The 26,641-nt window shown below is 37.4% G+C and overlaps 1 protein-coding gene across 1 annotated transcript in view; it reads right to left on the minus strand.

The window, feature by feature from the left end:
* Window positions 1-26,641, minus strand: part of LOC5565984 (relaxin receptor 2) — a 263,353-nt gene that overhangs the window by 36,127 nt on the left and 200,585 nt on the right. The window contains exon 18 of the mRNA XM_021850982.1: window positions 22,257-22,330. Within this exon, the coding sequence (XP_021706674.1) occupies window positions 22,257-22,330 (74 nt within the window). The remainder of the gene's footprint in view (window positions 1-22,256; window positions 22,331-26,641) is intronic.

The following is a 26,641-nucleotide window of genomic DNA, read 5'->3' on the forward strand; positions in this document are numbered from 1 at the left end:
AGAAGTGATAAAGCATTCGGTTTTCTTACAGTTGCAATTCCTAACTTGATCATAGGAAAGGATTCAAACTGAAAGGTTCCCTTCGAAGAGTGTGGTAAATGCACTCTCCACAGGCGTGCCCCTTTATCAGGCAAAATCGGATCCCTCGATAAAGCCAAGAAATTACACCGATATTGTCCATGCATCAGAGTCCTTACTTCTTCAAACTAGAGAACGAAATATATAAAAGATTAGAAAACAAATTGTTGAATTCGACTCATTTTTTTTCCTTATCTCAAGATCATTCTCGGCAACTGGGAAAACCGAGACTTGTCACTTTCAACAAGGTTTAAAATGTAACAAGGACTAAAAGTGTTCCTTTGATTACTATAATGAAATATATATGATTTTGACTGATAAAGGGGTACGCCAGTGGAGAGTGTACCCACCAAACTCTTCAAAGGGAATACATAGCGGAACCTTTCAATTAGGATCCTTTCCTGTGACCAAGTTAGGGATTACAACTGTAAGAAAACCGAATACTTTATCACTTCTCGATAGTGATAAGTTATCACGACATGCACTGAACAAAGGATACGGGATATACTACAATAGATCAAATATTGGTCGCAATGGTTTATGTTCCGACAGAAAAAAACAATGGTTGTCTATCTAATATTCCTTTTCTTCCCAGATGACCATCACTACGTGGCCGACGCTGTTATTGACTTTTAAACTTTGAGCTGTCGACTTGTGCATATTGAGAATGGTTTTGCACGTCAGATTTTTGCTGATGGGTGTTCGCCTTTGAAATGGGTATTGTTTTGCGACCCTCGCTAATATGCCACCCGCCACCAAACATCAAAACACTCCGCGTTGGCATCCTCTTCAAACACCTACACAACACCAACGGTCTCTCCCGACTGCATGGCCCTGCCTGGTCAGTCCTGGTTTCAACAACGTACCGTTAAGTCACCAGTCACCGTGCGGCCTCCATTCACCGTGCACATATACAAATTCCTACAGAATATTCATACAATTTTCACAAATTATTCTTTTGTCAGCAAAATAAGATAAAACTGATGAAATGAAGTAGTTTTTATCACAAAGCATTTTGAAAAACCTGGTTTATGTAGTCAAAATCATGTTACTTCTGTTGGATAGTGAGATTTTTCATCACTCTTAGTAGAAACGCCAAAAATTCACATTTTCCATTTTAACGATAGAGTATGAAATTTTTCAAAATTTTAACGAGTTTTCACTGTGGATACTATTATTAGGATTATTTTCATCGTATGAGCAATGATATTTTATGCAAATCAGAATTTTTATTGTGTTTCAGTCGAAACCCAAATGCACGGTGAATGGATCCTTTTCAATATATATGGTTCCTATAACCGTGCATAAGTGTAAAAGGCATGAAATTATTCGGTTATATTATATTTATTATTATGTTGGATTTTAACTACTTCATATTTAGTTTTCGAGTGAATTTGGAATGGTTTAGACAATACAGTCAAACCTCTTATAACGATTTTAATAAAAAAAATAATTATTTAGGCAATTTTTTTATTTTTTTGGTTTTGATTGTAAATGAAGATTTGAATACTCTTAAAAATGAGTACGCACACTACTAGCAACATAGTTGTCCCACCAACAACGTTTCTTCAAGATACAAAATTAAATCATGACGAAAACTATACGCACGGTGAATGGTGCACTAGGTGCACGGTAAATGGTGACATAGAACGGTACGAGGCGACCTTAACATGACATTTTCAAACATAATTTTTGAGTAACTTTTTGTTACCCATCACTAGTTTTAGATTTTTCCCTGAATTATTATATAATAGCACGCTACGTAGCGGTATTCTAGTACGCTCCAAATTATTTGGAAAAATTATATGATTTTTTGAAGTGCAAATTTTTCTTAAATGCACGGTAAATGGTAGCTTGACGGTACATAAGGGATCATGGAAAAAATTCTGGAAGATGCTCCTCAGCCATTCCTAAAAAAATTGAGGGCTCCTTGAAGAACGTTTGGAGTTGAAACATTGGAACAAATGTCAAATAAAATTATCAATAATTTCAGGCAAAAATCGGTACAATCTACTATTGAAACGATTAATTCGTTATATATTTAGGTTAGGGGCTGTCCATTTATTACGTAAGACATTTTTCGGGGTTTTCCAACCCCCCCTCCCCCCATGGTAAGATTTTTTGTATGAAAATTAAAAATAATTTGTATGGCACGTAAGAAATCTCAGACCCCCCCTCCCCCCATAAACCCTTACATAATTAATGGACCGCCCCTTGAGTTAGGTTAAATAGATTAAAAACGTGTTTTTTTTTTCTCTTATAAGCAGGTGAAATCAACTCACCTGTAAATAATCTGAACTGCTACGTCAAATGAAATGTAATATGTTGTTAACAAAATGTTAATAAAATCTTAAATGTGTTTTACCAAATTAGGATGACAGTGTTGTCTAACACAGAACACCTAGATATAAGAAATGAATGTAATGTTTGGAATAATACTAATAAAGAAATTGAAAAAAACCCTCGATGTCAGGGCTGGTTTTTTGAGATACTTGGTCTCTATATCAATGCAAATCTCTTAAGGAGAAACAGTTTGGAATCAACTTTTAAGATTGCACTGAAACTTCAAACGCATAAATCTCGTGATGAAAGCATCCAACAGCAATGTACTTTTTATTTAGGCTTCGTGCACTAGCAGAAAGCTTTAAATAAGAAGATCAGAAACGTTTGCCAACTATTTCTCCAGTTTTGTGCCCTTGAAAACGTGAGTAGGGGTACAAGTCGCCCATTTTGCCGGCCATCTTTGGATTCCGAGATGTTTCACCTTAAAGGTCTATATTTTCAATGAAAGAGCAAAGCGAAATCTTGCTCTTTCGTTGACGGAGCAACCAATCTCAGTTCATCCCATTCGCAGAGCTTCGCAGTTTGCAAGAGCTGTCAAATGAAAGATTTGTATTTGGCTAGAGCCAACGTTCCTATTCACTCTCTCAGTCACGGACTATTCAATGAACATCTAATTGTTATGAGCGTACGAGATTGCTCCATCTATCAGATCAAGATGTGCAAAATAATGCTTGTTAGAAATATTCCCAAAATACATCACAAATTTGCTCAGAAATTCTTTTGTTTTTTCCTGTTTGAAATATTTTTGAAATGTCTCATGCCTTCGAACCTTCAGAGTAAATTTGTTGAAATTTTTCTACAGGAATACTTTCAATTCCGAATTAAGCTGATACAAATATTAATTTTCTTTTATGTCCGAGACCACTTGAAAGGTACGAGGGGAAGGGGGGGATAAAAATAAATTAAAACATAAATATAAAAATGAAAAAAAGTTATTTTTTCGAATTCTTATTTTTAACAATAGTTGTTAAACTATTGTCAAAATGTCAAAACAATTATGAATGCTTTTTATTTCCCTTTCAAAATTTTCGGATTTTTTAAATGGGGGGGGGGGGGGTAAGGTTGACATAAAACAAAATTAATATTTCTAACAGCCTTAACAAAACTGTAAAATAAGTTGTAGAGGAACATTCAGCAAAACAACTGTAAACGGGGAAGGGATTGATTGAGAGATTCTTAAATAAATTTGTATGGATCTTCCTTCAAACACTTCTTTTGAAATAGTTTTACAAATTATTCTAGGCTTGAATTCTTGTACAATTCCACGGTGAAACTTCTAGAGGCTTTCTTGTAGAATTTTGGGGAATGCAGAGGTTAAGTAAGGATACATTGCAAGGATTTTTTCAATGGAAAATCTGATGCAAGTTCTTGAGAAAGGAGATTGGGCAAAAATGTATGGAGTTTGGTCCCGGAATGTACACGGATTACTCATATATCATTTGAAAGATCTAAATGAGACAAGAAAAGTTTGATATGGGGCCAAAAATATTCGTCGTGGGAGAAGAAAGTTATGTGTGCTGGAATGATGTAAAAAGGGGTATGTTTTAGACAGTTTTTTTTTATCGAATGATATTTTCTTGCGCAAATGTTATGAATTCGTGCGTACGCATTTGCTTATGCATGTTTTTAGTTTAATTGTTATTATTTCAAAAATGTAGTGGTTTGACGCAGTATTAAGGCGGCTTTGAGTTGCTGCAATGTGAATACTTTAAACATACGGAGATAAAAAATAAATATATAGGAATGTGCGTTTCAGAAACACGTCACTTTAGGTAACAGAACACAATTATCAAATTGTATTATCCTATATCAGTGTTCTAGCAATATGTTTGTATAAACCGGCGGTTTACTCAGGAAAGAATTTTCAGACAATATCCGTTTTAACATTACAGTGGTTGCGTTGCTGTATTCTTTACTATACTGATAGAAATACCTCGCTTGTGTTGCACAGCTGTAGCGTACATAATTCTACCATTGGAAATCCGCGCGACAGCTACCACACTTCTATCTTTGATATATATGCATCATACTATCGTGTTATTGCTACTCAGAGAAGGAGATCATTTGAACTGGAAGTAGCTATAGTGTTTGACTGTTTGCTGTGAACAAACTGCCAATATTCCAAGCAGAACCATTTCAGTGTGCTATCGATGTCAGCTCCATTGGCAGCGCCAGAGCACTGTGCCTCCACAAATGCTTCGCTAAGATCGCTAAATACTCATGAGAATATGATTAATGTGAATGTTCAGAAGTAATAATAATTATTACAGAGCTGCATGACACACTTGAACTGGGAACAGCTTCCATCGTGGTGAACGATATGCAAAAACATGAGATAGGATGGTGGTCGATCAACAAAAAAATGTGCAGGTTCAACGGCACTGATGATGACAAAAAGGCAGCTGGAACGCAAGTAGGACCGCCACCCAAGCTTCCGTATCAAGATCATAATAGGGATTAGAACACCAAGATGAGGAATTGAGATGGATGATTGGGTAGATCAGTGCTCTCCGACTGACGAAGATGAATGTCCTATGCTTGATTGTTTTGCCGCCTTCATATGGTCATTCGCAGAACTTACTTCCAAGATAATAACCTCTCGTAGCAATGTCACTGGCGTTCACCACAGCAAACGGAGTCTCGAACCGATCAGGTATTGATTGATGGCTTGCACATCTTCGACATAATCAACGGCAGAATCTATCGTGTGCTAACATTTACTCTGCCAACTACCTGATAATTATAAAACTGCGCTTAAAACTTCCTGTCGTTAACGACGAACAGTACCGACGCCCGCCTCAGCATGACCTTCAGAGACTGAAGTAGAGAAGATGACGCCACAGCATCGCTCCGCATCTCGAGCAATCGTAACCGGAATAGGTTTTGCTTGCTGAAACCCTTCTTGGCTGTTGTACTACAGTAAAAGTAGCCATCAACTCACAGGTGAATCTTTGTGCGTCGAACGTAGTCTATGGTACAATTGTTTGGACGAAGGGTTTAGAATTATTCTAGAGGAGAAGAATGTGAAACACCATACAAAGAAGCGAAAGCAGTAAACCTGTTTTGATGGCACATGCACAGAGGTTCAAGGCAATGAGGATCATTTCTACGTCAGATTCCACCTTGAGAGTATTTAAAGATGCCGTTCAATAGCTGAAGAATAACACAGCAATTGTTAAGGATATTATATGACTGGAACTCGTCAAGATCAGCCCGGAAAAGATGGTCGTTTGTCTGCATCGGCTGACAGTAAGAATCTGGGAGATATAACAGCTGCAAGAAGGGGTTATATACCCCACTATAGAAAACGTAAGAGTTTATCTGTGTGTCCGTCCTTTATCTATGTGTAATACTTGCATATAGGTTATCAAGAACTTGTACACAAGTTACTGGAGGGTAATAGACGGAGAGAGAGATAGGTGATGATATAAGATATAGTTTGCACATAAGAAAAAAATGTCATTAGGCTCCACGGCTTTCGTATACCAACTCGTAAAACGATAATGACTGACATTTTAACTTAAGACTGGTTAGATAATGTAGGAGATGTACTGTATGTGATACTAAACATCCACGTATGCAAAATACAGCGCGAGATGGCTTAAACTAGCGAGTTAGATTGTCATTGATTTGAACTCATGAAATCCTAAAACTACGCATATGTTACTGATAAGTTTAAATGAGCATTTCAACTCCCATTTAACTTTCTTGATGCTGATGATGTTGTTTATTGAGGTAGAGCTGATGGTTTCATTGATCTTTTTGCAATACTCGTTCTGGAGAATTGTGTACTTGAGCAAAAACAATTATAATCAGTTCTCTTATAATACACCACCCACTTTTCTTTCACCACTGTTTCCCAATTGTTCTTATCGAATAAGGCTGACTTTTGTTTTATTTGAATATAAGTCGTAATATTACCTTATAAACAAACAATATCGTATAAGTCTGTTTAAAAAGCGTTAGGAATTCTGATTAGTATAATGTGGGTAGCAGGATTTCGTGGAATACTATACTGAATATGCATATGTATTTTATAACGATTATTTATGTTATTATTACGGTCTAACTTCACCATGTAATGTTTTCATTTCTGAATCAAAGTCCTAATTCACTTCTTTAAAACATAGAGCTTTTAATCATCGTATAGGTGTAGAAAAAATATATGTTTTCATTTTTAATCGATAAAAAATATAGCAAAAATATAATAAAAAATATTAGAAAATCCATCTCGAACTATGCGGAATAACTTTTTTCTCCCACGACGGATATTTTTGACCCCATACCAACTTTTTCTTGTCTCACATAGATCTTTCAAATGACATATGAGTCATCTGTGTACATTCCGGGCCCAGGTATCAGGTATCAGAAGGCCGGCTCCAAAGGCACGTTCCCCACCAGTTGGGAGATTTGTGCCATCGCCATATTTGAGCCTATTTCATCATCTACCCGATGGGAGAGGAAAGGGAAGGGAAAGATGGGAGGAAATAGGAGTGGGGTCCCTTGAAGAGGGAAGATCGCATAAGCGAAATGAGAGCATGTAGCTCCATACCACAATGGGTTCGAACAGCGCCCTAAAAAGGGCACTGCTAAACGCATGAGCGTAAAGAGAGCCTATAGCTCATTACCACAGCGGGTTAAGAATAACAGGATGTCCTGAAGATTCAGGCTTCTGTATTCAGTTTCACTTAATAAGTGTTTACCAAGTAATTGGAATCGCATTTGCGCAAAAACTGGACAGTTACATATCAGGTGATACGAAGTTCCATAATCGGAGTCACAACTATCACACACAAATGAGTCAGCACGCTGAATATTTGCCATGTGATAGTTGAGTCGGCAGTGGCCTGTCAACGCTCTGACCAAGAGACTGCAATTCTGCTTTGACAGATTTGTTAAATACATCGCCACCTTTGGAGATGGCTCAGTAATATACAATTTTGTTTGACGACACGACTCCAATATTGCTTGTGCTGAGTTGCCGCCCAAGAGTTTATCTGAAGCTTCACCCAACACTTCGAAATTGGAATAGCCGGCTCAGGGCCAATGAAGTCATGCGATGCTCCATCGCGAGCTAGCTCATCAGCCAATTCATCTCCAGCGATGGAAGAATGGCCAGGTACCCATACAAGGTTTACAGAGTTGACTGAATTCAGTTCCTCAATTTGAGTTCGACATGCGATAACAAGCTTCGACCTTGAGTTGGTCGAAGCGAGAGCTTTTATAGCAGCCTGACTATCTGAACAGAAGTATATGACTTTACCCATTACGCGCTGTTGAAGTGCTGATTGCACTCCACACATAAGAGCAAATATTTCCGCCTGAAAAACGGTGCAGTTTCTACCAAGTGAGTAAAACTGATTCAGCCTTAGCTCACGAGAATATACTCCTGCACCAGCTTTACCTTCAAGAAGGGAGCCATCAGTGTAACATACTATATTGTTTGATATACTTCTTTCCAAATAGCCAGACGTCCACTCTTCCCGTGAAGGGAATTGTGTGGTAAATGTCCTGTAAGGAAAGTTACAAGCAATTGTGAGATCACTTGGAGCAAGGACAATTTTGTCCCAATTCACCAAAAGTGGAAACAACGAAGTGTGTGTAGATCTACGATTCACTGGATTTTTCTCCAGTAGATCCAGTACCCATAAACGGTAAGAGCAAGAAAGTGCTTCTTGTTTAAGATATATGTGTAGTGGCGCAACGTCGAAAAGGGCCTCGAGCGCTGCTGTGGGAGTTGTAGAGAACGCACCAGACATCGTCATCAAGCACATCCTTTGGAGATGGCCCAATTTCGATTGGATTGTTCTCACTTCGCCCTTTCGCCACCACACAAGACATCCATATGCCAATATTGGTCGAACAACTGTTGTGTAAATCCAGTTGATATATTTGGGTTTGAGGCCCCAAGTTTTACCAAAGGTTCGCCGGCATTGACCGAAGGCCATGCAAGCTTTTTTGACTCTGAAATCAATGTGAGGTGTCCATGAAAGTTTGGAATCTAGAATGACTCCGACATACCTTACTTGATCAGTCACATTAATCTCAGTGCCAAAAAAACGTAAAGGTCGAATTCCATCGCGGTTTCGTCTTTCCGTAAAAAGAACAATAGATGTTTTATTCGGGTTAACCGAAAGGCCATATTGGCGACACCAACTCTCGACTACCTGAAGAGCACTTTGCATCAGTCGAATAGGGTGCTTATGCACATACCAACTATCAAAGATAGATAGTCGTCGGCAAATCCATAAGTTGGAAAACCGCAATTATTGAGTTGCCTCAATAGCATATCTGCTACGAGATTCCACAAAAGTGGTGATAAGACTCCCCCTTGGGGGCATCCGCAAACACTCAATTTTCGAATCGCTGCTTGACGCAATGTCGAGAAGAGATGTCGGTTTTTGAGCATTTGATGAATCCAATTGGTAATCATTGTAGGTAGCCCATGGTTTCGTGCGGCTTCCAATATGGCATCGAAAGACACGTTATCAAAGGCACCCTCAATATCCAAGAAAACACCCAAGCACGATTGCTTCTGAGCGAATGCTTTCTCGATATCGTATACAACTTTGTGTAAAAGAGTCACAGTGGACTTTCCAGATTGGTAAGCATGTTGATTCACATGAAGAGGCATGTTTGCCAAATAAACATCACGGATGTGATGATCGATAATGCGTTCCAGACATTTCAGAAGAAAAGAGGTCAGACTGATTGGTCTAAAACTCTTCGCTTCTTCATACGACGCACGTCCTCCTTTTGGGATAAACTTTACAGTAATATCACGCCAGGATTTGGGAATGTACCCGGTAGCAAAACTGCTTACAAGTAGCTTTTTCAAAACATGTTTGATAGACTCAAATCCCTTTTGGAGCAGAACAGGATAAATCCCATCCGCTCCTGGAGATTTGAAAGGAGCAAAACTATTAAGTACCCATTGAATCGATTCAGTAGTTACGATACTGCGAGCCGAGGCCAGAGACTCGTAACTACATGAAAAGACATTTGGTTCATCCGTAGATGCTATGTCCACACATCCGGGGAAGTGTGTATTGAATAAACATTCTAAAACTTCTTCATCGGAAGAAGTAAAGTCACCATTAGGTAAGCGAATTTCGTTCACTTGGAAATCCTTAGATTTTGCAAGAATTTTGTTCAACCGACTGACTTCACTCAAACTGGAAACATTTGTACAAAGGTTTTTCCAGCCGGATCGTTCAGCAGAACGAAGAGCCTTCTTGTAAGCCTTGCGAGCTGACTTGAACGACTCTGATCCAGCTGAACGGCGTCTGTTCCAACTCCTTCTACATTGTTTCCTGAGTCTAGTCAGATCGGAATTCCACCATGGGGTCCCTCTTGTAGTCTTTACAGACCGCAGAGGACATGCTTCTTCAAAAGCTTCCATAATGTAGGATGTTGTAGTATCAACGGCATCATCCAGATCACTTGGATTTTCAATGGACGGAGAATATCCATGAAATTTGGTCGCAACCAATTCAATGTAGAGTTCCCAGTTTGTTGACCGGGGATTCCTAAAACGCAAAGTCTGCGCAGTTACATTTGAATGTTCAAAGAAGATGTAGCGATGATCAGATAATGATTCCTCATCTGATACATGCCAATTCGTCAACTCGTGACTGATTCTATTCGAGCAGAGCGTTATGTCTAACACTTCTTCTCTATTAGAAACCATGAAGGTTGGGCGATTGCCTATGTTAAGTAATCCAAGGTCTGTACTTCTTAAGTATTCCATCAAACTGGAGCATCTCAAATTGATATCCGAGCTGCCCCAGATGATGTGATGAGCATTGGCATCACTGCTCAAAATCAGCGGAAGGCCTTTTGTTACGCAGTGTACGACAACTCGTTTGAAGTCATCCGTTGGGGATGGTTCATCATGTGGTAAATATACCGAACAATAGACGTATTTCCTGTTGAGGTCACTAACAGAAACATCGATTGTGACAGCACATACATCTCTGGTAGTTAACTCAGAAATGAGTGTAGCAACGATTGCTTTATTAACGAGCACGCATGCGCGGGGCATGGAGCGCGAGTTTGCCATTTCAAGCTTGCTAAAAGTAGCAAAAACTGGGTCCACAAGGTTACCTAGATAGAAGTTCCCTCTACGAAAGTAGGGTTCTTGAACTAGCGCCACTTGGGCTGCACCATTTTGCATGAGTCTGCAAAGATTGATCGTTGCTGTTCTTTTATGCTGAAGATTGATCTGAGCTAACCTAACCGTAGCCACTACCCAAACTAGGCAGGATTAAGCTTTTTGCAATCTCAGCACGAAAAAGACCAGCAACGAAAAAACCAGATCGGTATCTATTTAAAGTCGCCAAAGGCGAAAGAGCACAGAATACACTGTGTAAAACGCATAATGCGAATCCATATAGGTGATAATTTAAATTAAATGTCAACATATTCATAATCCCACCCTTATTAAGCCTCAAGATAGAGACTGAAGAAGGGCAGCCGATTATCTCGGAGAAATACAAGGTCACCTGCACCATTGCTCCGGGTAGCACAGGAAGGACTCAATACTGTGGAGGGCGCCCTGGTACCCCACAGGCTCCGTTTGCGGTTAGGTTTTATTTAGACCCCCCTAACCATTCATTCTTAGGCACGTTACGCATCACACCATAAATTAGGGGTCACCTGTGAGGTGGACTTTTACCACCGGAACAGGCAGTCCGTAGTGTTAATTCTTAGCCAGTTGAAACAACCGCTACCGACACTACGCGGCTATCTAGGCTGCTCGGGAAAAGGAGGTTAATATTGATGATTAACTCCTGACGTGCCCAAGCAGCCACCCACGACGGATATTTTTGACCCCATACCAACTTTTTCTTGTCTCACATAGATCTTTCAAATGACATATGAGTCATCTGTGTACATTCCGGGCCCAAATTTGCCCAATCTTCTTTGTTCTATTTTTTAATCATTTGAAAGGTCTTAATTATCCTGTAATCATTTACCTCTAGAGAAAAGATTATAAATAATTACTAATCTTTTGTTTAACAGTTTGTTATTTCTCTTCCTGCGCATGACGCTTTTTTGAGGAACTTGGTATTAATATCTCTTTATACTCCAAAAAAAGAAACACAATGAAGAACCTAAAAAAGGTGATTTGAAAACAAATAAGAATTCTTATACAGATGGCTAACAATTTCTGAAAGTCGATCAGGAATTCCTCAAAAAAAGTTCATGGTTATTCAAAAATGTCTTCGATGATTTCAATTTAGTACTTAAAATACCGCTAATATTTTCGGGGTAAACTTCTACAGTTCTACAAAAAAATGAAAAAAGACCCTTCAAAACGGTTTGTTTTATTTTGCTCTTATGTAAGTAGGGAAAACTGATTTCCACATTAACCTGTTCAATATGGCATCATGAAACGTTGGGAGTTCGTGTAAAACATTTTCTAAAATATAAATATTTTCAGTAGAAAGTCCATCCGTTTTGACACTTTTAATGATTTGAATTTTTCTTTATAAAATACGGAGCAAAACGAACAAGAATTTTTGTAGTAAATGCTACAAGAACTACTTTTCTCTTAGGTACATCGTCAGGAATTTAGTCAGCAAGTTTCAGAGTTTTCTGACAGGAATTCAGTAAATTTTTCTGAATTATATTTCAGGTGTAATTATTAAACAAAGCTCTTCCAAAACTTGTTTTGTATGTGTTACTATAGAAATCTGATAAAAAAGGGATTTGGATATACCACTAAGGCAAATTCTTGTAGTATTTTCTAGAACCTGGAAGAATATTTGATTGAATTTCTGGAGAATTTTTTGAGAAGTTGAATTGCAAAATATTTCAGTAAATCTAATTGAAATAATTCTCCAAAAAATCCCAGAAGAATCGTTAATGCGATTGAAATCAAAAAACCTCTTGAAACAACTTGGGTGAATCTTTACTAATTACTAATTTTTACTCGTAAATTTTTTGGCAAGAAGTCCTGATATTTTTTGCTCCGATTTTTTCAAGCAATCCAGAAGATAAACTTTAGGAAAAACTTCAAAGGCATAGCTGGAAAACTGTTAATTTAGTCTCTGAAGATTTCGTTGAATCCTTTTTTGGTAATATTGAAAACATTATTGGTGAGATATTGGTGGAAATCCTTAGTATTTTCAGAAAATCCCAAACAAATAATTGATGAACCAGTGGAGGATACTGTAAACTAACAATTGGAATTATATCTTATAAGTACGTAGAGGACCTTCCTGGATAAATGATTAAAAGAATTTCTAAAATATTCTCTGGTGGAACTCTACAAGAGATTTTTAAAGAAATTTGATAGAGATTCTTCCAGAATTTTTCTGGTTATATCAGAAAGCCTGAAAATTATGTTCCGTGGAAATGCCAGAAGGAACTCAGTGAAAACTGGTGAAGCAGTTCTTTAAGAAAGCACTGCAAAAGTACAAAAATATTGATGAATAAAATCCCGTAAGAATTCTCAGAGGAATCTCTTGAAAATACCTGAAAAGTTCGTGGAAGAATCACAGGAGACATTCCTCGTGAGTTCTTTGCTAGAATTCTAGAAGGCTTTTCCTACTGGATTTGACAAATAATTGAAGTTTACAAATATCACTGAGGTACAGCGAAATGAGACAAAACCACAAACAAATAAAATCAATACAAATATTTGCAATCTCCGATATTGATTATAGCGACTGACATTTAATTTACTTCTGTATAACAAGGATTTGATAAACCCAACCCCCTCCCCCTAGGCCCTCTCCAGAAAAAAAAATCATAACCACGCCAATGTAAACTAAATAAAATTAGTAAGAAAAACCTTACCAATAATTCCCAGCTTGAGTTCTCTGTTTGATTCTAGGACTTGGAAATATCTTAGTAAAAAGTATAAAATGTCTGGTTTCAAATTAACAAAAATGCATCATTTTCGCATCCCACAATGTAGGATTCACACGAATGTATGGATAAATAAAAGCTGAAGCATGACAAGCGAACCACTCCCCATTTGTCTATCCACCTGACGTATGATGAACATGTTGATCCGAAGAGCATGTTGATGGACTCTGTGCGATGATAGAGATGATTTTGACGACCATCCACCGGGAGCACAAATGGTAATAACGTGACGTATGCACGGCAAGTGAGCTTTTCCTTTCAGTGGTGCCGTCAGATCGCACGAGGAAACTCCTCGCGCGCTGGTTAGCTCAAGCACTGCTACGCATAGTGTACTATTTTGGGAGGAAAAACGGACGTAATTCAATTACGATCGAACAGTTAATAAAATCTCAATACCTAAAAAACCGGATGTGCTAATCAAAAGTATACGATTGTCTCTACGTTATTAGTTTTGAACAGCAGAAATCAGACAAAATAAGATATTCAATGTTTTACCGAAAAATGATGGGCACCTTTCGGTTCTTCTTATTTTTTGTATAAGATAGCATGATTTTCATAAGCCGTTTGATGCAGCAGAATTGTGTCCTTTTTTGTCGCAAAAATCCTCAAGTTGTACACTGTGCACCAGTTTACGGCTAGTCGGAGGGCGCGAAACGTTGGAGATAGAGTGCAGCTTGCGGAAAGCGCTCTGAATGACATGTTTATGGGGTGAATTAAATTTCAAATTTATTACCATAACTTTGATACCACACTGAGTGACTAGGAGCTGAGACCATGGTGGGAAGGGGGTAAAAACGCAGACACAGCTCTCGCATTTACTTTTATTGCATTTTTCCGGGATTGTGGGATGCGTATTTTCTCCATGGCTCCAGGGAGGTCGGAACTTCGAAGAGCAGATGCTTTGAATTGTGAACGGAGACAATGAAATAATGCGTGCATGGCAGATTTTTACGACTGTTAACGATTGGAGGTCTACTTAATTGAATACTGGCATCAATTTCGGGCTTAGAACAGCTGTTGTTAGCAAAGATTGTTGGTCGTTAAACGCAATGGGCTTGACAGAAGCATCGAATACGATTGGGACAAGGATCGTGAAATAGAGCATGGAAATCTTAATTGCTTCATTAAAAGGTAGTAGAAGAACTAAAAATTGCTTCAAAACGGTGGTAAATTGGAAGTGAAGGCCGTTTCTTCAGAATGACAAATGGCTCTAGACAAATTTTCCGAACACCAAATCGAAGCAGCCTCTACCCCAGGCTCTTTGATTCAAGTGAGGAAGCAAAGAGTCCCGCCTATTGTGGTCAGTTGTTCCGAATTTGGGGGATTTAGGCAGGAGATCTAGAATTCCATTAGGAGAATCAAGGTTTCCTTCAAAATCGCAATGAAAGGAGACTGTCGCGTTTTGCTGGAAACTCTTAAATATCGCGAACTTCTTCTCAAACATCTTGAGGAAAAAAAGCACATTTTTTTCACTTATGATAACAAAAGTGAACGTTTGTTCAAAGTTGTCTTGAAAGGTCTCTCATGTGACTATAAGTCACACAAAGAGATCAGAAATGGGATAAATGATTTACATGAATTTTCCTCAGTCCAAGTGATCATTATGAAAAAGAGAAATCTGGCATTCGTTGGAAAAGGCTTTCTCAAGAATATTATTTAGTTCACTTTGACAAAAGTTATCTAAATAATATTTAAAGATTTTGAAAAAGAAAGACTTATGTTCGATGTACATGTAACATAGAGGTCACGCTAAGGACGTCTGTCCTGTGAAGGAAGATACCAAAATGTGTATATGCGCAAATTGCGGGGGCAACCATAAGTCTAACTGCTGGGACTGTCCTGCGCATAAACGAATCGCCACGATTCTTACTAGGCAGATCAACGGCAAAGTTTTTCGTTCCCAAGGCAGATTCACTAAAAATGCTTTTTTTTCAGTAAACGGTCGCTTGCTTGAGAATCATACCCATCAGGTAAATTATAATCATACTCATGCACAAGCCAATTTTCTTCCGCCAGTTAGCCGTTCGAATCTTTTAATATCGAATGGATTTACCCAAGCAAACTTATATACCGATGAATATGCTTTAAGTAAAATGTCCTGCCCTGATTTTGATTTTTTAACTGAACAATTGAATCGAATGATTGATGCAATGGATGTAATGTCCAAAACCACCATCTTGGCTGAAGCTGTCCAAGTTGGTGGAAAAATGACTAGTAACATTGTTATCGGATTACGTTTTAATGGATCCAATTTATTTTTTAGTATTTCAAACTGGCATGCTCGTTCTTTGAATGATAATGAGGACGAACTGTTTGATGTTCTACCAGCTAATAACATACATATAGCAGTTATTACTCAAACTTATTTGAAACCTGGATCCAAACTCAAGAGATTCTTTGTTATTATCGAAATGATGAGGAATGTGAGGGAGCTGCAATCATCTTTCATATGGGTATAATTCTTTTTGTCATTTGAAACCAAAATTTTTGAAACTTTGGGGGTTACTGTTGAAACGCAGCTTGAAAAATATATTTTCATAGCTGCCGGCTTTTCAATGCACTGGGCAGCAAGTTAATTTGCTTCAAAATAACTTGCGAAAATTGACTTCCAATAAGTCAATTTTTGTTGTCATTTGTGACTTTAATACAAAACATCGCCCATTGAATAATTCGCTAAGTAATTCCAATGGTAGAATGTTATTTGATGAATGCTCTTCAGGATATTTCTCAATTCAATGCCCTGAAAGCCCTACTTGTTTTTCCTCTTCTAGAAACTTTTCTACGATTGATTTAATCTTAACCGACTCTAGTCACCTGGTAGTCAACTGGTTACTCACGCTGATTTTGAATCTGATGATTTCCCTGTTACATTCCAAAAATTCCATTAAGCGATGCTCAATCCTAGCAGCTTCACTTTCAATTATTTTCGAGCCGACTGGAATACATATGAAACATATATTGATAGTAATCATGATGTTATCATTTATTTGCAAACAAAACGTGATATTGACAATGCTCTCGAAACTTTAACAAATTCCATTGTTCTAGCAAGAGGCATTGCAATACCAAAATGAAGTAGAATCTGAATCCGCGACTAGGAAAAGGCGTGAGGAGAAGGCAATTTCAACGCACTTGCGATCCTGCTATGAAAACTATATGGCAGAATCTGCAAAAATAAATTTGAAAAAAAAAACGGGTTTCTCAATTGAGAAACAAACATTTTGAAAACTAATTTCTTAGTTGGATGCTGGCCCTTTTTCAAATCATCTAAAATTTTGAAAAAAAAAATCGAAAGCCAATTCCGTCATGAAAGAGGAAAACAAATTACAATCAACTCTCAATAACTCGATATTGAAGGAACCATTGAGTTAGGGAAGTATCGAGTTATAGAGCAAAAAACCAGTGTTCAAGGGACCATCGAAGTAGTCATGAAAACCAAGTTTTACTATGGTTCTGTAATGCCTTGTTCAGACTACGGAGTTGTATCATGATTCGAGCAAACGTGATATAAATTTATCACGAAACTCGTCCACACTGGATGTTGGTAGTTCAGCTAGAAGTTCCTCTAGTAGTTCCTTTGAGAGCTCCTCCGGAAGATTATCCGGAAATTCCTCCATAAGCGAAAGTTTCTTTGGACATTGCACTAGGAGTATTTCCGTAAGTTTGCCTCGGATTTTCTTTCAGAAGATCTTTTAAAATTCCCTTAGAAGTTCATCCTGAAGTTCCTCTTGAATTTGTTCCAGGAGTTCTAGTTCTTGCAGGAAGTCTCTCTTCTATTTTATCGGAAGTTTTTCTAAGATTTTTCCCGAAAGTTGTTCTGGGAGTTCCTTCGGAAGTTCCTTAGAAAGTTTCAGTAGGAGTTCCTCCGGAGTTATTGCAGGAATTCATCTGGACGTTCCTGTAGCATTTCACCTGAAAATTTCTCTAAGAGATTTTCTAGAAGCTTCTTAATAAGTTCTTCCGAAAGCTGCTCGGATTTCTCCAAAAGTTTCACCATGTTTCTCCGGAAGTGATTTCTCGCAAGTTCCTCTAGGATTTTATCTAGAGAATTCTTTTTAAAGTTGCTGTAGAATTTAACCCGAAACTTCCTCCGGTTTTTTTTTTTCGGGAATTCCTGTAGTGGTTCTTCTCACTATTTCTTTAGCAATTCCTCTAAAAGTATCTACATAATCTCTTCTGGAAGCTCCTGTCAAAGTTGCTTCGGAAGTTCCTCTTGGTTCCTTTGGAACTTCCTCTGGGAGTTCTTCCAGAAGCTCCTCGGAAAATTCTTTCGGAAGTTCTTCTAGCAGTTTCTCTTAGAGGACTTCGGAAGTTTCTCTTGGGGTTTTCTATAATTTCTTTAGGTTTTTTTTCCGGAAGTTTCTATGGAAGTTGCTTCGGAAGTTCTTGTAGGAGTTCTTGTTGGAGGTCATTGAAACATTCCTGTGAAAGTACTTTCGGAAGTTCCTGTAGGAGTTCCTCTGAACATTCTTGTGGCAGTTTATCCGAAATTTTCTCCTCTATAAGTTCATGTAGAATTTGTTCCGAAAGTTCCTCTGAGTTGCTGTATTTCTTCTGTATGTTTCTCAAAGATTTCTCTAGAAGTTCCTCATGGAATTCCTCTGGAAGCTCCTCTAGGAGTTCTTCCGAAAGTTTCCCTAAGAGTTTCTATGGAAGCTCTTCTTCCGGAGGTTTTTATAGAAGTCCCTCTGGAAGCTTCTTTAGGAGTTCTTCAGGAAGTTTGCCTAGGAGTTCCTAGGGAAGTTCCTCTAGGAATACTTCCAGATGTTCCTATGGAAGTTCCTTCGACAATTGCTCTGATTCCATGAGGAGTTCTCCTGAAGTTTCTCAAGGATTTCTTCTGGAAGTTCCTCTCAAGGTTCCTCCGGAAGCATGGAGTTTCACTGGAAGTTCCTTTAAGAATACCTCCAGAAGATCACTGGGGAATTTTTCGGCTTCGTAGTCACCAAAGCAATCAAACGATTATTATTTTTCTTGCTTCCAACGTTTCGGTGTTTATTACACCTTCTTCAGGGAATTAGAACTTATAATCGTTCTCGTTCTGAAGGCCCGGTTTTAGCAACATCCGTCTGAATTTGAAAAAGTGTTGGCACAAAACTTTCTGAACGCAAAACATCGAAAAAACTGTATCTGAATTCGGATTGCACTTTTCCTACTCAATCAACGGTCAATTTAGTTGATTGCAATGGTGGATAATAATCGTTTGGTTGCTTTGGTGACTGCGAAGCCGAAAAATTCCCCAGTGATCTTGAACCTCAGTCGATAGCATTCCGTGATACCTCCAGAAGTTCTTTCGGAAGGAGGAGGAGTTCTCCTAAAGTTTCTCAAGCATTTCTCCTGAAAGTTCCTCTCAAAGTTCCTCCGGAAGCATGAAGTTTCTCTGGAAAAGATCTTCCGAAAGTTCTTGTTGGATTCTTCTGGAAGATGCTGTAAAATTTATCCAGAAACTTCCGGAAGTTTCCCAAGGAGTTCAAATGAAAGTTTCTAAAGAAATCCCTTTAAAAGTTATTTTAGAAGTTCCTTCAGAAATTCCTCTGAATACCTGTAGGACGTCTTCCAGATGCTTCTCATCGATTTCTCTGGAAGTTTCTCTTGGAATTCCTCCGGAAGCTCCTCTAGGAGTTCTTCCGGATGTTTTCCTAAGAGTTCCTACAGAAGTTCTTCTTCCAGAAGTTCTTGTAGAAGTTCCTCCGGTAGCTCCCTTAGGAGGTTTTCCGGAAGTTTGCCTAGGAGTTCTTAAGGAAGTTCCTCTGGGAATACCTCCAGAAGTTCTTAAAGAAGTTTCTTCGGAAATTCCTCTAATTCTAGGAGGAGTTCTCCTAAAATTTATCAAGGATATCTCCTGGAAGTTTCTCTCAAAGTTCTTCCGGAGTTTCTCTGGAAGCTCCTCTAAATGATCTTATGAAAGTTCTCGTTGGATTTTATCTAGCATATTCTTCTAGAAATTTATTCTGAAACTTCCCCCGGAATCTTCCAGAAGTTTCCCTAGGAGTTCATATTAGAGTTCTTCAAGGAATCCCTCTAAAAGTTATGTTAGAAGTTACTTCGGAAATTCCTCGCAATACCTTTAGGGGGTCTCTGGAAGTTCCTCTAGGAATTCCTCCGGAAGCTCCTCTAGGAATTCTCCCAGAAGTTCCCGTAAGAGTTCCTATGGAAGCTCTTCTTCCGAAAACTCTTCTAGAAGTTCTTCTGGAAGCTCCTTTAACAGTTCTTCTGGAAGTTTTCCTAGAAATTCCTATGGAAGTTCCTCCAGATGTTCTTGTAGAAGTTCCTTTGTAAATTCCTCTGATTTCTGCAACGAATTACTCCGGAAATTACCCAGAAGTTTCTCCAGATTTCGCGTAAGTTTCGCCAGGATTTCATCCAGTAGCTTCCAAAAAAGTTCGTTCCGAAAGTTTGGCTAGGATTTCCTCCAAAAATGTCTCTAAAAGTTTCCTTGCTTCTAGAGTTCCTCCGCAAGCTTTTTAAAAGATCCTTCAAAAGTTTCTCCAAGCGTTACTCTGGAAGTTCCATTAGGAGTTTTTAAAGATATTCCGCTAGGGATTCCTCCGAAAGTTCCGCTTTCAGCAGTACCGTCATGATTTTTTCCGTAAAATCCACTAGGAGTTCCTCCGGAAGTTCTTCTAGGTCCTCCATAAGCTCTTGTATAAGTTTCCTGTAAAAGATTTCAGCAGAAAAGTTCCTTTAGATTTTTTTCTGGAGTTTCTACAAGAACTTCGTTGTTATAACGTTATAATATAATATTAATTTTTGGATCAGTTCATCAGGGGATTGCTTCAGAGATTACTACATTTTTTTCTTCTAGGATTGTCTGCAAGAGTTTCCATCTGTAGACATGTTCAGGCGCATCCTTGTACAAAATTCCAGGGAAATTCTCAAAAGAATTTGTAATGGAATCGCCCGCGTTCGTCGCAAAATTGGTTGAATAACTGAATTACAGGGAAATTCCAAGAGGAATTCTCTGAGAAATTCCCTCAAGAATTTCATGACGACTTCCTGGTGAAATTCTTTCAGAAACCTTGGAAGAATTTCCGAAGGATGCTTCCCAGCTGTTTCTAAAAAACTCCAGTATTCCTGGATTAATTTTGGAAATTATTTCCTGAAGAACTACTGGTGTTGTTATTTAGAGGAATTCCTTAAATAATTTCTGACGTGATGCCCTGAAAATCTATAAAATGATTCACTGAGAAAATTCTGAAGGAATTCTCAAAGGAACTACTGGAGACCTGCTAAGAAAAATATGTGAGAAATTGCTGTAGCATCTTTCCAAATAATTCCTGAAGGAATTCTTAGAGAAATTCCCAAGAGATTTACTACAGAAGTAGCTGAGAAAATTACTTATAAAATTTTTCATGAAATTTCCGAGCCTATTTTCGAAAAAAAATAGATAAATTAGAGAATAATTCTTAGGAGAATTCTTGCAGAAATCCCTTGAAGAACTACCGGTGTATGCCGTGAACAATTTTCTGGAGCAATGTTCAAAAAAATTACAAGTTTCTCATGAAGGATTCACTATTTATTTTCCTAAGGAATTTTGAGAATTTTCCGAAAAAGTATTAAAAAAATCCTGACTAAAAAATACCAAGTGTTCTGCAGAACAGGAAAAAGAAATATCTATTTCAGGCCACCCATCTTGTATGCTGTACCAATATGGACTAGCTGTTGTAATACCAGGAAGAAAGCTCTGCAGAGGATTCAAAATAAAAATTTGGAAAATGATCCTGAAGCTCCCTCCTTGGTATAGTATACATAGTATATCCAATGTTTAAACATTGGAACTAATATCGAAACAAAAAATCAATATTTTAGACAAAAATCGTTGCAATCTTCTATTGCCACGATCAATGCGTTATATGTTTAGGTTAAGTTAGCTTTAATAAATTGAAAACCTATTTTCGTCTCTTATAAGCAGGTGAAATCAACTCATCTGTAACAATTCAAAACTGCTGCGGCAAATGAAATTTAATATGTTGTCAACCAAATGTTATTGAAAGCTTAATTTTGTTTTACCAAATTAGGATGATAGTATTGTCTAACATAGAACACCTAGATTCACAAACGAAATACAATGTCATCGATGCATGGCTATCAATGAACTGTAACGGAATGGCATAAAAATTCATTGAGACAAATATCACATTTGCGAAAAGTTGTCGATATTCTTTGGACTGCAACGAGAGCCAAAAAAATCCAAGATCGTTTTTATCCTTTTCTTTGCTTATGTGTGCACTTGCCATGGGTGAAAATTTATGAACCATCGAACCGTGCAGTTATTATTATGTCTAGCTCAAGGCTATACAGCACTAGTTCATGACACTTTCGCCCCATATTTATACATTCGAGAGATTTTTCCCCAGCACAGTAAATTCGATCCGATAGAAAGCATTGAACCATGTTCGCATTCCGCGAATGACACCATGTCGAGTAAATTTTCCCAATTTTCAAAATTCGGATGAAGACGAACACAGCTCAGTAATCGATTCCGAACGGTTTTTGAAGTCAGCCCAAATCATCCACGCTCCATCACCGTTCGTCAACTAGTGTAATGAGGGATGAAATGTCATCTTCTTCGTCGTTCGGTTGATACATCCTTCCACTTAAGTACCGTGAACTGGGGGCGATTTGATCACTATTTTACATTTTTTTTGTTATGTTGCCGTTATAAATTCAGAGATTTTCAATCAATTTTGCAAAATAAGTACTTCATTTATATGCATCAGTTTACGTAATTGTGGTTTTTTAAATTACATTAAACATTTCATAAAGTTAGGTTACCAGCAATGAGCTGAAAATTATCAATAATCATAAGACTTCTATAAACTAGCAAACAGAAAATGTATGTGATGCCAACGAAACATTCAGCATCGTTGGAAAAATACTATTCGGTATCGACCTGATCAATCAGACCCCGCATTACGGTACTATGAAATTTCATCAACATCCAATCAAATACTCACCTCCCAAGGCCACCAATTTAACGACAATCACCGGCATCCAGCAGAGGCAATCGGTAGCCACGATGATGGCGAATCTGTTGGGAAGAAGAAAAAACATCAACCGTGAGTTAGACATTAACAAAGTAACGAAATCGGGGTATGGGTGCTGCTTTTTCCTGGAAAATAGCTGTATTAGACTAATGTATGGAACATTGGGAAAAAGGTTTTATGCTACATATAGATTGGGAATTTCGACAAACTAACAAAAAGTGAACCCTTAGTTGCGCTAGGCGTCATCCTTTTGATGATTCCTGTGCAGACCACACGCCGAGTCTTAGGGTGCGATTTACTCAGATCGTTTACGAGATCATGGGTTTTCAGGAAACTTTCGTCCACATAAAAATAATACAACATAAGTTAACTGACTTCTAATGGATATTTCTCAATTTTTTCGAACATTATTAAATCGTGTATTCATATGAAAGTAGCATTGCATAGACTGACTATACATGTCAATGGTCACTATTCCGTGATTGATCGCAACTGGTAGGAATTGCACTTAGATCCAAATGAATAAGGGATGGGACTTTTCACTTATTCTCTCAGAGCACATTTTAGCAGATATCAAATTATCGATTAAAAACGGCGCCTTGTTATCCTTGTTGTTGTTTTACAGTACTGGGTGTTGACAGCGAAAATCAAAAATTCATTAACTTCGCTTGGATTATTTGGATTCATTAACTTGGATCTTTTAAGATTGTCTTTCTTCAACTCGACAACTTCAAAAATTTCATTTATTCAAAACCTTGATGGTTGAGGTGGAACTCACGATTTTCCTTTTAGATAAATAATGTACCTGGATTTCCTCATCTTTTTCCTGAAAATCTCATCAAAATCGATCGACAATGGCAAAACCATAGAATTTTGAAACTACGATGTTGACACCCAGATATGGGCAAAATAAATCGAAGCCGCCGAAAAGAACAGAATCACTCAAGGGATCTTTTTTGGCAAGAGTCGTTTCATTCAATCAGCAGTCACAATAGAACATGAGCATGAGCGGTTTATGCATAAAAGGTCGAAAGACAAAAGGTCGAAAGGAGAAAAGGTCGAAAACGATTTGCATGGTGGGAAATTTTTCCTTCTTTGAAAATAGATTTTCGACCTTTTGTCCCTTCTTTTTTGTTCTTCGACCTTTTGTCTTTCGACCTTCTATCCTGTCGACCTTTTGTCTTTTGACCTTTTGTCATAGATTCAGAATAAGTTGCATTATCGATTTCTCTTTATCGATCCTCTCTTCTGCGAAGAAAAATGACAAGGTGCATTTTTTCGACAGTTTTTCACTTCAGGATGCTAGGTAGTGCTGCAATATTGCATCCTAATAAGAAAAATTGCCAACGAACTTGTTTCTTATCACCTTTATTCACAGAAGAAAGGATCGATTAAGAAAAATCGATCATGCGAATTACGCCCTTCTTCTAGCACACGCTTGAGTTTTGCATTTTTTTGGGTAGGAGAGATCGGCTAAACATCGTGTTCATGTTCAGTCAAATCATGAATTTCTGAAAAGAAAAGTTTTTTTTTATTACAAAATATGTTGTTTAGTAGTTGAAAAACAAAAATTATACAACATTGCATCTACATTAAACAATTTGTAATATAGATCTATATAACAAAGAAATAACTATAACATTATAAATTGAACAAAAATATAACTAATTGTGTTATCTTCCGTAATTGACTTTCAACAAAATTTGTTAGTTTCTATATATGAAATAAAACTGACTATGTATGAGCAATTACTCTTAGATACTTTATAACAAATTGTGTTATAATTATGACTATAACTGAATCAAATTTAAAACACCTATGTTATTATAACTGATATTGCTTCAATTGTGTTATTACCTCCTAGATAAACTCAGAGGGCTTCTAACACAAACAAAACATTATTCTTTAATTTTAACCAATTTTTATATAATTGTGATACAATTTTGTTGTAATCCACTAGTGGGGAAGATGTTGATTCTCTGTGAAAATTCTAAATAGTGGAACCTTTTTAACTAAATTTCCTCCTTCAGATGATTTTGAGGAAATAAAGCAAGAACTTAAAAAATAAAATATATCTTGCAATAAACTTGTTGGCATTTGATGCGTTTTAGCAGAACCCCGATCATATCAAAATCGATAATTTATTGCCTCTCAATGCCCGAGCAGAAAAAAAAAACTACTGAATACCAGATAATTTCCAATACTTACAACCTGAGTGAGGTATGAATGAGCCCTGCATAAGAGGTAAAATATCTCAAATAATACCTTCTGCATATTCTACAAATACCAAGCTGATAATTGGATAAGGTATTGTAATACCTAAATAATACATGAAGGATTTTCATATAAAAGTTAAATTTTTCAATAGTAGTTCAATACCTCCAGCAGTCCTCAATAGCTTTCAAATACCAAAATTTAGTATTTTTAATTATTTTAAACATTTTTTTCAAATACCACTACTATACCAAAATGAGGCATTGACAACTGAACAATACCGTCAGACGGGGCTACTTTTGATTCCAGGGGCTACTTTGGACACTCACCTTTTGTATTTATTAGCAGCGTAAATATTAATCTGAGCTATTTTGTGTCTTCAGCACTTTAATTAACCAATATATACTCTACCACTAGGCATGATTTTTTCTTGGAACAACATCAACAATAACAGTATAAACAAGAAAACATTTCAAAAAAGCCCGAATAAATATTCACAAGGTATAAAACATTGGCTATACAAACATTGTTTGAATTTTACCCATGTCTTGGAAACTTATTGGGAGCATCACAAAACTATCAAATCGTCATGTTTCATGAAAATCTTGTGATTTGGTTTGCTTAAAATTGTTGTTTTATTAAAATAATTGATCAAAGGTCTTATTTTTGCGACTTTAATTTTTTTATAATGTTTTAGTTTGTGTATTTTACAACTTAAAAAAAAATAAAATAAATGTTTGTAAAAGTGAACAGACATAAAACGCATATATTTCAATACGTACCAATGCCAAATTCACAACATAATCTCTAAAAAACAACTTTTCGTCATAATTTACATGAATTTGTAATACAGAACAGTTGCATCCTTCAAATGCCTAAATTAAACTACTCTTAAGCCCGCTCTAAACGGCTTAGAAGCTTAAATCATATTACAAAAGCAAACTTACTTCTTTACGATCATGCTAAACTTTACTTCATAGATTGCCTTTTGTAATGAAAATTACTTACTGGTATTATTTGAAATAAATGATTTACTTGGATTTTCCCCAGTCCAAGTAATCATTATGAAAAAGAGAACCCAATCTGGCATTGTTCGGAAAGGGCTTTCTCAAGAATTTTATTTAGTTCACTTTAACAAAGAAGAACTAAATAATATTAAAGCTTTAGAAAAAGCAAAACTTTTGTTCGATGTCCGTGTGACGTGGGAACATTTCCAGAAACCTGGAGGAAATTACCAGAACCCCACTCAGTGCCGTCGGTGCCAAAAGTGGGGTCATGGTACAAAAAATTGTCGCATGGATGCTAAATGCATGATTTGCGGAGGTTCTTCTCACGCCAAAGACGTCTGTCCAGTGAAGGAAGATACCACCAAATTCATATGCTGTAATTGCGGGGCTAACCATAAGTCCAATTTTTGGAATTGTCCTTCACGCAAAAGGGTCATTGAGGCTCGTGCCAGGCAGATGAAAGATAATATCCGTTTCGATAACGGTCGTTTCCGTAATTTGCCTGGTAGAGTATCGAACAATGCTCATTTTCAGTTAACGATCGCTTGATCATGAATCATACCCATCAGGAAGATCATAATCATGCTCATTCACAAACTAATTTCAATCCGTCGGGTAGCCGTTCGAATCTTTCAATTTCGAATGTATCTACCCACGGTAAATCCTTTGCCGATATCGTAGCAGGAAATTCGAACTCCTCCCCTGTTCGATCCATGGGTACCCATTCTACTTGTTTCAAATCAAATGTAAAAAACCCTACCGCCACAGGTAACTCCGCTTCTTCGTCCACCGGAAATTCCAATGGGAAATCACATGACATGTCTGCCTCTGATTTTAATTTTCTAACTGAACAATTGAATCTAATGATTGATGCAATGTTCAAAGCCACCACTATGACTGAAGCAGTCCAAGTAGGTGTAAAATTTACAAATCAAATTGTTATTGGATTACGTTTTTCTAATGGATCCAAATAATAATTTAAATATTTTAAATTGGAATGCTCGTTCTCTGAATGGTAAAGAGGACGAGCTGTTTAATTTTCTTACGGTTAATAACGTGCATATAGCAGTTATTACCGAAACGTATTTAAAACCTGGATCTAAACTCAAAAGAGATCCTAACTTTTTTGTTTAT

This window comes from Aedes aegypti, chromosome 3 (assembly GCF_002204515.2).
Source record: "Aedes aegypti strain LVP_AGWG chromosome 3, AaegL5.0 Primary Assembly, whole genome shotgun sequence".
NCBI classification, from domain to species: domain Eukaryota; kingdom Metazoa; phylum Arthropoda; class Insecta; order Diptera; family Culicidae; genus Aedes; species Aedes aegypti.